The sequence below is a fragment of the Lissotriton helveticus genome, chromosome 4_1, assembly GCF_964261635.1.
Source record: "Lissotriton helveticus chromosome 4_1, aLisHel1.1, whole genome shotgun sequence".
Lineage (NCBI taxonomy): Eukaryota > Metazoa > Chordata > Amphibia > Caudata > Salamandridae > Lissotriton > Lissotriton helveticus.
Window position 1 is genome coordinate 64400144 of NC_136063.1, and position 12054 is coordinate 64412197.

Here is a 12054-nt window from a genome sequence, read left to right on the forward strand (position 1 = left end):
ACCTCCAGTACTGCTGATCAAAGAGAATTTAGCATCAACACTGCCAATCACCTCAACAGAAGCTCAGACACTACATCATTTGCAAACTCAACTGCTATCCAGAGCCTAGTGAGAAGCTAAAGAAGTGAGTAGCAATGTTAGCTGCATTAAAAAGTAAGGACCGAGCACTAATCTCACAATAACTGCCAACCACTTATTCACATGATGGTGCCAATCACCACTAACAACCCTACATGCAACTAACAAACCACAGCATTGTCACCTAAAGAAAATCACTGCTGAGAAACTTAAAATCACATGCACCGACACATCTAAAACTTCTAACCGGAAGCACAAGAATAGCAATACTGCTAGCTCTCCATCGATGTCAACATTCCAACAAGAACAATGCTTTCATTACAGCCATCGATGGCAATCATCCAACAGAGGCTAGATGTAGCCTCATTGCCACCTCAATTAAGGCAACCACATAAGGGGCTCTAAGCTTTTGGCAGTGCCATTTCAGAGCTGAAAACCAGCACCTGCATCAGTGTAAAGTACCCAACAAAGAGGGTGTAAAAAGTGGGGCTGCCACTCGCAACTTCGTCAACAACCAAGCGAGAAGCTCAGCACTGCAATAGCACCATCTCCTTCGCTGCCGACCACTCATACTGAAGATCTCAAGCGGCCACACACCGCGTCAGTGTTTATAAACCATCTAAGACGTTGTCAGACATATTAGCTAAGTATTACTGCATACATTGTTCCCAAGTATTCATAAGGTACCGGTGGTAATATTTCTGTCAAGTGGTGCCAGCTGCCTTACAATCAATTGCCCAACAGGAGCTTTCAAAACACAGACATTTCTTTCTAAAGCTACACTGTGGCAGGCTTCGTCATCTGCCTTACTCTATCCCAATCATTTCATCACCTGCTTAAAACATTTATTCTACGTTCACCTTCTGCTCCCTTACACACATGCTTTACACCCCCACAATGTGTACCTTCCAATCAATGTAGCAAAATGTAGCTACCATCTGACCTTACATCAGGGCTTTAATTACATATCCTGAATTAATGTGCTTTATACAGCTTGCTTCAAGTGGAAAAGAAGTTTAAAAAAACATAAATTTGTGAAAAGGCATCACCAGCTATTAGCAGTTATGTGTCTATTTCATGGCTAGTTCTGGCAATCGAGCACGGACGCATCTGACCAGTGTTCATTCACTCTTACGTGTGTGTCCCTTCTAAAACCCCACTACGGTGAACCCCAGGAAGAAAGGCGAGCCTCACCCATGTACTCAAAGACCAGATAGATGTCCTTATCATTCTGTGCTCGGATGACATTCAGCAATTTGATGATGTTTTGATGCTCGCCAAATTCCTGGGGGGAAACAAATCCATGGGTGGTTACCCCTCTTTTGACACACCTTCAGACGAAACAGAAAGCCTCATCTCAGCACTGCATTTAAGTTAGCTGAAGACAATAGTAAACCAGTGATTAAGATGAAGCAGTAACAAAAAATAGGGAGTGACTACAAGAAGCGTTACTTTTCAACTACATGACGTATGTCAGCAGAAGAAAATGTTACAACTCGCTTTACTCAAGCTAAATGTTTAGGCTGGACAATCATATTCATTGGCGATACCGTTCAATGGAATTGGATATGACTGTGACTAGGAAAGGACTTGTGATGTTGTTAATCAGTAGCAATGGAAAATGAATAAAATATATCTTTTGTTAAACTCGCTTCACTCTCCAAATGTTTGCAGCCTTTGTTTTTGTCTAACATTATGTTAGAGTAATCCATATTGCCTACAATTTCTATTACTGTACTTCTTTTCGTCACTCCCATGTTTTCGCTCTGGATGACGTATTAGCAGGTGAGACATGTGTACCAATTGACAGCAGGAGCCACAGTAAAATAGTGCAATCAGTGAAAGGCGCAGTCATCTCAAACTGTGATTGTGGGATCACGGAGAGGGACACAGACATGACAATCTGGTACATCTCTCTTCCAAAGCAAACGTCACATCAGGCAAACGTGCAATTGGCCCTATTCTGATCCTAAGCACATCTAAAGCCAGGTGCACACTTCCATGGGTAAAAGTTGTGTGCAACTACCACAAGCCATGCTGTTTGCCACGAACATTCCAGCAGAATGTCTGAGGATAAATAGTGCAGATTTACTAGTTAAGACCCCAAATCACTGAGTAAAGTGGACTATATAGGGTTACATTTTTAACAGAAAACTGCAGTGCGGAAAGATCCTCAATGGCAAGAGAGAACCAGGAGAAGCCAGAACAGTGCTCTCAAGAGAGGAGGTGATCACACAGCAGATGTAACAAGGGGACAGGATGGCAGGACACCATAGCTATGTAAAGAGCCCATGACGAGTGAGGGGAAGAGTGGAAATGTCCAGGTCTAACTGATGACATGAGACAGATGGAAGCTGAACAAAGTCACGGAGAAGTTCAGGATTAAGCGGGACAATCTACAGGGCTACCATAGGAAAAACAGAGAGACATGTGTGGGAGAGTGCAAATGGTACATGCACCAAAGTAAAACACAAACGTGGCAAGATGAAGGCAACTTACCTGCAGAAACATGATTTCACGGAATGTTCTCTAGAAACAAAACAAAAAAAACATAAATAAATGCAACATTAACCTAAAGCAAACATGATTCAAAAGAAACAGAGAGTGGAGGCAAAGTGATTCCACTCCAAGGAAAATGGGCTGTGCACCATGAATGCTTAACAGTTCTCTCAAGCACAGAACATATCTTGGTGCCTTAGAAGAATTCATATTCTTAAAATCAATACACGTGTAGCCACTCTACCATTTGCATTAGCTTAAGGAGCTGATTAAAACTGCTGATTATTATCCAACTTAAAGGTACTCATTTTACCAACCTCAGAAGGATGAAAGGCGTAATGGACCCACCATGTGTGGAATCTGATATATACAGGTTATACAGACTTCTACAATAGATGCATTAGTCCGCTGAGGTCACCGGCTGGGACCAGGCAGAGCAGCTGCATACAAACCTTACAGGTCCAGTCCAAAGTTTGAGTCTGGTGTTGTGGGCCCAGATTCAGCAGATGAGGAGTTTGCGGGCCCAAGAAGTCAAGACCCAGAAACCCTAGAAGCATTAAAATGGCCCAAAGCGGTAACTCTTACTACCCTGTGATACTGCTCTTGGCCACTCATAATCAGAGCTAAAGTGGGTACCAGCTATGACTGCTGCCCACATGCCCTTTGAAGGCATGTCATAGAGCAGTATAGAAGTCCATGGATATGATGCTCTGGAGGAGAGGGAGAGAAGCCACCAAACCCATCACAAGGAACCAAAACTGGGCACTGGGTCTCAGGCATCGCTGTGAAGCAGCATGTGCTCTATTTTAGCAGGTCTAGCTGTAAGCAGAAGCTAGAGGTCTAGGCTTCAGTGAACCAGAGATAGATTTTTACCTACTGGGTACTGTTGGCTGATGACATTTTGTAACTGAGCTCAAATGTCACCGTCATATCATGTAATGATAATATGCTGGTTTGCGAGCAGAGTACCCACTGCTACAACCTAGAGCAAGAAGCTTACTGGATACTGGGCGGTGCACTGGGGGATGCTGAGCGTGACGTGAAAAGGAAAGGGCCATAATCTCTCTATGTGGATGAACAGCTTGTGTGTTCAAAAGGGATAGAACCAAAGAACTGTGAACCAAGCTTCTTTGTGGTGTTAAGTCATGAGAAGGATCTGATGTCCAGTAGGGAATATTAGTCACGGGCACCGTTCCCTCTAGGGCGCGCGTGCGCACACCTCCCCTGACATCAGCACGCACCACCCCGCGTGGAGCGCGTACACAGGGCGTCGCTAGAGAGAGCCATGCCGCCAGCCGATTTAAAGAAGCAAGCGGCGCGATTCATGCGGTGGCGGCAGAGCGGGCATGAGGAGTGCAGGTGAGGAGGCGGGGGGCTAGTGGGATTGTGGCGCTTGCGGCTATGTGGGAGCGCGGGGCAGACTGTGGCCTTTTGTTTAAGTATTGCTGTTAATCAGAGCCCCTTCACGGGCTCCGATTAACAGCAATACTTAAACAAAAGGCCACAGTCTGCCCTGCGCTTTACTAACAAAAGCGTAGTCAGTTTCCAAACACAGCGCGTACTTTAGCACACGCTGTGTTTGGAAACTGTCTCTACGCTTTTGTTAGTAAAGCGCGAGGCAGACTGTGGCCTTTTGTTTAAGTATTGCTGTTAATCGGAGCCCGTGAAGGGGCTCTGATTAACACCAATACTTAAACAAAAGGCCACAGCGGCTGGGGAAACGAGCGGAACAGAAGGCAAGAGGGCACAAAGGCACAAAAAACGAGTGGGGCAGAAGGGCACAAAAAACGAGGGGGAAACGAAGTGGAACAGAGGCCTAAAGGCACAAAAAATGAGTGGAACAGAGGGCAGAAAGGCACAAAAAACGAGGAAACACTAGTGGAACAGAGGGCAGAAAGGCACAAAACGAGTGGAACAGAGGGCAGAAAGGCGGGAAACACTAGTGGAACAGAAGGCAAAAGGGGCACAAAAGAACTCGTGGCACAGAGGGCAGACGGGCACAAAAAACTAATGGCAAAGAGGCAAAATACAGAAAACAGAAATATAGGGGCAGCTAAGAACAGAAGGCAGAATGGGCAGAAAGGCACAGGGGCAGTGAGGGGAACAGAAGGGAAAACTGGGCAGAGACACGGGCAGCGAGGGGTACAGAAGGAAAGACCGGGCAGAGAGAGCACGGGGACAGCGAGGGGAACAGAGGGAAGAAAAAGGGGCACGGACCTCGTACAGGCAGCGGGGAAGACAGACAACAGCAGTCACAGACTCAACAATGAAAATACAGGCAATACAATAAATTTGCAAACTGCCATTAAGACCCATATTGTGGCGCTGTATGTGTGAAAATGCACCATCTTTTCACTTTTTAAAGTAAATGTTTTGAGTGCCATTTGGCGCCACAGACAAACGCGGTTTAGTTCCTGGCGCACATAGCCATGGTTGCAGCGCACAGAGACACTCCACTGCCGCACACAGAGGAAAAAAATTAGAGGGAACATTGGTCACAGGCCTCCTGTGCTCTTGACTTAGAGAGTGCTAATAAGCACCCAGTTGGAGATATTTCCATACTGCAGCAAATGAGAGCTGGGCTGACTACAGAGCACTCCCATCTTGAGAGAAGAGCTTATGGAAGGCTGCTTTTGTCAAAGCGGGCTTGACAAGATCGCCAATCTCTTCCTGTGCTGATGACCGACTTAAATATCTACCTCTGTTTAAGGGTTGCAAAGTGAGAGATCTGTATGGACTGGAGAAGAGAAGCAGCAGCCAGTGAGATACCTGCAGCAAAGATCACAGGGTCATCCATAGAGGCCTTCATGGTACAGAGGACGCCCACGCAGCATCACCGGACCAAAGGCATACTGGGGTCTGAGCTCTCATACCCACAAATTGGGCTCGGTTGAGACCTCCTAGGCTTTGCATCACAGAGTCAATGGGGAGAGGAAGGAAGACTGAAATCTAGGATCTCATACCTGAGAAGTGAGCATGGTTGAGAGCTCATAGGCTTTGCATCACTGAGAATCAATGGGGAGAGGAAGGAAGACTGAAGTCTACGATCTCATATCCACGAAGTGAGCTCGGTTGAGACCTCCTAGGCTTTGCATCACAGAGTCCATGGGGAGAGGAAGGCACACTGAAGCCTAGGATCTCGTACCTGAGAAGTGAGCTTGGTTGAGAGCTCATAGGCTTTGCATCACTGAGAATCAATGGAGAGAGGAAGGCACACTGCAGCCTAGGATCTCATTCGCAATGTGGGCTCAGTTGAGACCTCCTAGGCTTTGCATCACTGAGAGTCAATGGAGAGAGGAAAGCATACTGAAGTCTAGGATCTCATTCGCAATGTGGGCTCGGTTGAGGCCTCCTAGGCTTTGCAATAACTGAGAGTCAATGGAGAGAGGAAGGCACACTGCAGCCTAGGATCTCATTCGCAATGTGGGCTCGGTTGAGACCTCCTAGGCTTTGCATCAGAGTCAATGGGGAGAGGAAGGCACACTGAAGCCTAGGATCTCATACCTGAGAAGTGAGCTTGGTTGAGAGCTCATAGGCTTTGCATCACTGAGAATCAATGGAGAGAGGAACACATACTGAAGCCTAGGATCTCATTCGCAATGTTGGCTTGGTTGAGACCTCTTAGGGTTTGCATAACTGAGAGTCAGTGGGGAGAGGAAAGCTTTCTGAAGTCTTGGATCTCATGTACGCGATGTGGGCTCAGTTGAGACCTCCTAGGCTTTGCATAACTGAGAGTCAATGGAGAGAGGAAGGCACACTGAAGCCTAGGATCTCATTCGCGATGTGAGCTCGGTTGAAGACCTCCTAGGCTTTGCATCACTGAGAGTCAATGGGGAGACGAGGCAATACTGGGATCTGATCTCCACGATGTGGGCACAGCTGAAGAGCTCCAAAGCTTTGCATCACTGAGAGTCAATGGGGAGACGAGGGAATACTGAGCTCTGGGATTTGATCTCCACGATGTGGGCACGGCTGAAGAGTTCGGAAGCTTTGCATCACTAAGAGTCAATGGGGAGAGGAAGGCATTAAAGGGCAGAGCAGGAAGGACTGGAGAATGTATTAATGGTGACACACCAATATAAGAAGTAGGGTAGAATTAAAATGCTAAATGTTTTGAATTATCATTGAATACATTTGTTATAGGTCCAGATTCCTGAAATTATTGTACGAGTACAATCCCAAAGTTCGGATAGACAATTAGGATATGCGTGTGTAATGTCATGCCAATGATATGTTTACAAAGAAATTATATGACACAGCACTGATATCTCTAAAGTTCTAAAAATGTATTACATGCTAGAAAATCATATTGTACATACATTCTACCCACCACCATCATTTGCATTTGCAGAACCTAGTATATCACAATCTTCTCCAATCTCCCAGATGCACGTAGCATGACCACACAAATGCAGACATGTATGTGCATGCACTCATATATTCTGTTTGTGCATTCATCTCTCCTACAACAACAATCGTATCCGTCCACAAACAGTATATTTATCCTCACCTGCGCATCAGTCCGGTTCCTGAAAGCGTCAAATATCTTCTTAACGGCTACAATTTCTCCAGTCCTCCTGTCAATTGCCTTCCAAACAATGCCATAGGCCTATAAGCATTGCAAAACCAAACATTTATTAGTGGATGACGAAGCAATTACAAATAAATTCAACTTCATGTTGTCTCACAGGTGTCACTTGGGAGCATGTGCAGGTGTGTTAGTGGTGGGGCAATATCTAGGACTAAAATGGTACAGCCCAGACACTAGGGGGCATTTACAATATTGGATGGAAGATTCAATCTCGTGTCTTGGCTCCTCGACTTTGGTAGTCAAACTCTTGTGCCAACCTCTGCGTATAACCTTCAGATTTCACTGGGCCTCGTGCAATGATGGAGAGACCCACCATATAGTCCTTGATAACACAAGACAATGGGGCCGATTCCGATCTGGGTCAAAAGCACTCCGACCGAGCCTGATCCGGGGTGTTTTCCGACCGATCCGGACTCCTGCAGTCCGACCGAGGGAGTACGATGCGGCCGTATGCTGTCGGACTCCGTTCGGTCGGACTCCCATAAAAGTCAATGGGAGCCGTTCTTACGACGCGTACATGGGCTCCCATTGACTGAATGGGTACGTCGCAGACAAGTGCGCCTCCTACAGTGGGTACGCGTCGGTGCCATCCGCACCATACATGCCTGTGTTGGGAGACCCCTGTGTCCAAGTCATAAACCTGCGGGTAGCAGGGGGTCCGACGCGGACCCCCAAAGTCCAACTCCGGGAGCTATTGCGAGCCAGACACTCCGACTTGATCCGGCTGTCCCAATCGAGCATCTTATTAGCTCGGTCGTGAAACGTCTCCATTGCGGGCCACGGTTTGCTTGTGACAGAGTCGTACGGAGCGGCTCGGAAACGATTCGGAGGGAGATTTCGCGCTTGTTCGCATCGTACTTCGAGGTCCGGAACCGTGTATGACTCGGACGGAAATTCAACCTCCGAATCGGATCCGCTAATGCAAAACCCGATTCGGTGCCCTACCGACCGAGATTGGAATCGGCCCCTATATGCTTAATGTAAATGTGTGTTATTTACTGCTCCGGAAATCTTGAGGTGTGTCCAGTAGCAGAAACAGATTGGTAAAACAAAAATATATTGAATGGACTGCAATGTAATGAGTTGGAGCAAGAGGTCTAGCATAGCTGCACAAAGTTCAGAGAGAGCAAGAGGTCTAGCATAGCTGCACAAAGTTCAGAGTTGTTACTATTAATGCAGGATCGTCTGAGACACGGCAGTGATCCGGGATCGAACTCAACAGAGCGTCATCTGTTGATCTTGCCTGTGCTTGGAATGTTTGTTATGAAACCTACAGTGCTTCCAGCATAATACAATTATCTGATACAAGATTGCACTGGGTTGGATACAACGACCTGGCTTCCTAAGCCCCAGAGGAGAATCAAAAAGGAGTGGAGCTTTGAGGCCTCGAGGGATCAATGAGGGTAAAAGAAGGGTATACATGTTTACATACCATTCTTTTAACCTTATTGATAGTGATGTAAAGGACCAATTGCAGGTCCTATTTTCCACGTTCACCATAGTTTTTAACCATACAGTGATAATTTTTTTTAATAAATTTGAGTCTTTGATAAATATCTAATTTTAACTCACATTTTTCGAAAAAGAGATCCCAACTAGTTCCTCTGGATCACCACCTGGTTGAGGCAAACAAAGACCTAATGATGATGCTGCCAACCAGGATTATGCCAGTGACAAAAGACATAGCAAAAAGAAGAAAATGGCTGTTGAGGGTCCCATACTTATTTCTTATTTAGATCCCTCAAGGCCTCAAAGCTCCACTCCTTTTTGATGTGTAATATATTCGGAAGCTGAGTGGGGACCCCAGATTACTTCTACTTCCTTCCTTTGACCCCAAAGGAGAATGTCATGGGAAGGCAGTGGTTAAAACACCCAGACTTAAACTAGGGATTCTATATGTTAGCCTCAAAGCAAAAGACTGCAGGAAATACATGGCTTACAAAATATCAGAATACTGAGATTAGAAGGTCAGCACTAAATAGCAGCTTTTGTGGCTAACACATTGTAAATGACTAAGCACTTTATTCACTGTAACAGGAAAATGGGAACAGGGCACACGTGTGATGGTCCAGACATGCATACACACACAACAACACACACTTCAGTGCATACCACCACCTCACTGAACCCAACACCAGATCAAAAGTAGTCAAGGCTCCATCTGCATTTAAAAGAAAGGCACACAAGGCCTAACCACACCTCGAAGAGACTAAAAAGTAAACCCCCTTGAGGACTCGAGCCCACAGCTTCCCAACTCAAGCTGTACTTCAAAACATTCATGCCACTTGTCCACAGAGGGCTAGCAAAGTTCTACTTTCCCAGGTTGTCATCCTGGAAGAGAAAGACGGCCTGGTTTGGCTGCACCATGGCAAACGGTTTAGTGACGTATTTTTGACTGATTCAGTTTACGGATGCTGTATTCCGCATTTAAGATTTATATACTGAATAATTCGTTGACAGTGAAAACCACCACAAAGCTCATATGTCAGTCTGACAGTTCTCTGATCTTCTTGAGCATGCACCACTACAGCAACCAGTTCTGTTCCAGGAAAGCAATGTGCATGAGAGCCATTGATCGCTTTGTAGATGATGCCGCTGGACTAAAGATGGTGCTGGTCAGGAAGGGGAACCAACGGAGTTCCACTAGTATGGGAGCGATGTGATCAAATTTCTTTATGGTCAGGCTTAGCTGGGCAGAGGCTTGTAGGATGCCCACAGTGGGTGTCACTGTGGAGTCTGAGAGGCCACGGAGCAGGGTGCTTACAGCATGCAGGTGATCAAGTATAAGCCCTCGACCAGCAGCTAAGATGTCACTTTCTGGAAGAAAGGTCTGACCCTCTCACCCGATAGTCAGTCCCATCCAATTGGATATGCCACCCCCATCAAGTAAATTGTACATACCAAAACACCTAACTGGAGCAAGAGGCCATGTGGATGGTGAACCCTGCGCTATATGATAACAGTATTACGTTAATGAAGTAGCATAAATTAGTGGTTTATTTAGTCACTTATTTATATTGATACCTAGCTTCAAGGAACAGTGGATGTTTATTGTAAAAGAGGCACTTCATACACACAAAGCTATGTACACAATATTATCACATATGTGGGAGAGTTTTATTCAGATTACAGAGATGGGTGTTATTTGGGAGGAAGGGTCAGAACAGGTTATTGCAACAGTACTAGGCAGTGAAGCAATTTTATAACACATACATATACACATCACCGCAGTCTGCATCACAGGAACACCATGAGTACAGTGAGGCTTGCATTTGGTGTATTGTGAGGCCGAGACAGCCTCAGTGCACAGAGGTGACAATGTGCAATGATCTTTGCATACCATATGGCAAATTGTAAAGTGTGGAGCAGCATTACTGAATAGAAGTATCAATGAGCAGTGATGTTTGGATGTGGGGTATTATGCAATGCATAGAAATCTCAGGGAATAGAAGTATTGATGAGCGGTGATGTCTGGAAGCGGGGTATTGTGAAGTGCATAGAAGCCTCAGTGAATAGAAGTATCAATGAGCAGTTATGTATAGATGTGGGGTATTATGCAATGCACAGAAATCTCAGCGAATAGAAGTATCGATGAGCGGTGATGTCTGGTAGCGGGGTATTGTGAAGTGCATAGAAGCTTTAGTGAATAGAAGTGTCGATGAGCAGTAATGTTTGGATGTGGGGTATCGTGGAGTGCATAGAAGCCTCAGGGAATAGAAGTATTGATGAGCGGTGATGTTTGGATGTGGGGTATCGTGGAGTGCTTGGATGCCAGAGTGAATAGAAGTATCGCTGAGCGGTGATGTCTGGATGCAGGGTATCATGGAGTGCTTAGATGCCAGAGTGAATAGAAGTATCGCTGAGCGGTGATGTCTGGATGCAGAGTATCGTGAAGTGCATAAAATCCTCAGTGAATAGAAGTATCGATGAGCGGTGAGATCTGGTAGCGGGGTATTGTGAAGTGCATAGAAGCCACCGTGAATAGAAGTATCGATGAGCGGTGATGTTTGGATGTGGGGTATCGTGAAGTGCACAGAAGCCTCAGGGAATAGAAGTATCGATGAGCGGTGATGTTTGGATGTGGGGTATCGTGGAGTGCATAGAAGCCTCAGGGAATAGAAGTATTGATGAGCGGTGATGTTTGGATGTGGGGTATCGTGGAGTGCTTGGATGCCAGAGTGAATAGAAGTATCGCTGAGCGGTGATGTCTGGATGCAGAGTATCGTGAAGTGCATAAAATCCTCAGTGAATAGAAGTATCAATGAGCGGTGATGTTTGGATGAGGGTATTGTGAAGTGCATAGAAGCCACCGTGAATCGAAGTATCGATGAGCGGTGATGTTTGGATGTGGGGTATCGTGAAGTGCACAGAACCCTCAGGGAATAGAAGTATCGATGAGCGGTGATATGTGGATGTGGGGTATTATGCAATGCGTAGAAGTCTCAGGGAATAGAAGCACCAATGAGCGGTTATATTTGGTTGGGGTATTGTTAAGTGCAAAGAAGCCACCGTGAATAGAAATATCGATGAGCGGTGATGTTTGGATGTGGGGTATCGTGAAGTGCACAGAAGCCTCAGGGAATCGAAGTATCGATGAGCGGTGATGTTTGGATGTGGGGTATCGTGGAGTGCACAGAAGCCTCAGTGAATAGAAGTATCGATGAGCGGTGATATGTGGATGTGGGGTATTATGCCATGCATAGAAGTCTCAGGGAATAGAAGCACCAATGAGCGGTGATATTTGGATGTGGGATATTGTAAAGTGCACAGAAGCCAGAGTGAATAGAAGCACGAATGAGCGGTGATATTTGGTTGGGGTATTGTTAAGTGCACAGAAGCCACAGTGGATAGAAGTATCGATGAGCGTGATGTTTGGATGTGGAGTA

The 12054-nt window shown here is 45.9% G+C and overlaps 1 protein-coding gene across 2 annotated transcripts in view; it reads right to left on the reverse strand.

The window, feature by feature from the left end:
* MAPK15 (mitogen-activated protein kinase 15) overlaps window positions 1–12054 on the reverse strand; it is a 184849-nt gene that overhangs the window by 158232 nt on the left and 14563 nt on the right. Inside the window, exons 3-5 of one of the 2 annotated variants that reach the window (XM_078686411.1) lie at window positions 7088–7186; window positions 2578–2607; window positions 1273–1363 (exon numbers count right to left, since the gene is read on the reverse strand). In XM_078686411.1, coding sequence (XP_078542537.1) covers window positions 1273–1363; window positions 2578–2607; window positions 7088–7186 — 220 coding nt within the window. Of the gene's footprint in view, window positions 1–1272; window positions 1410–2577; window positions 2608–7087; window positions 7187–12054 lie in introns of both variants that reach the window. The other variant, XM_078686413.1, reaches the window with a different exon arrangement.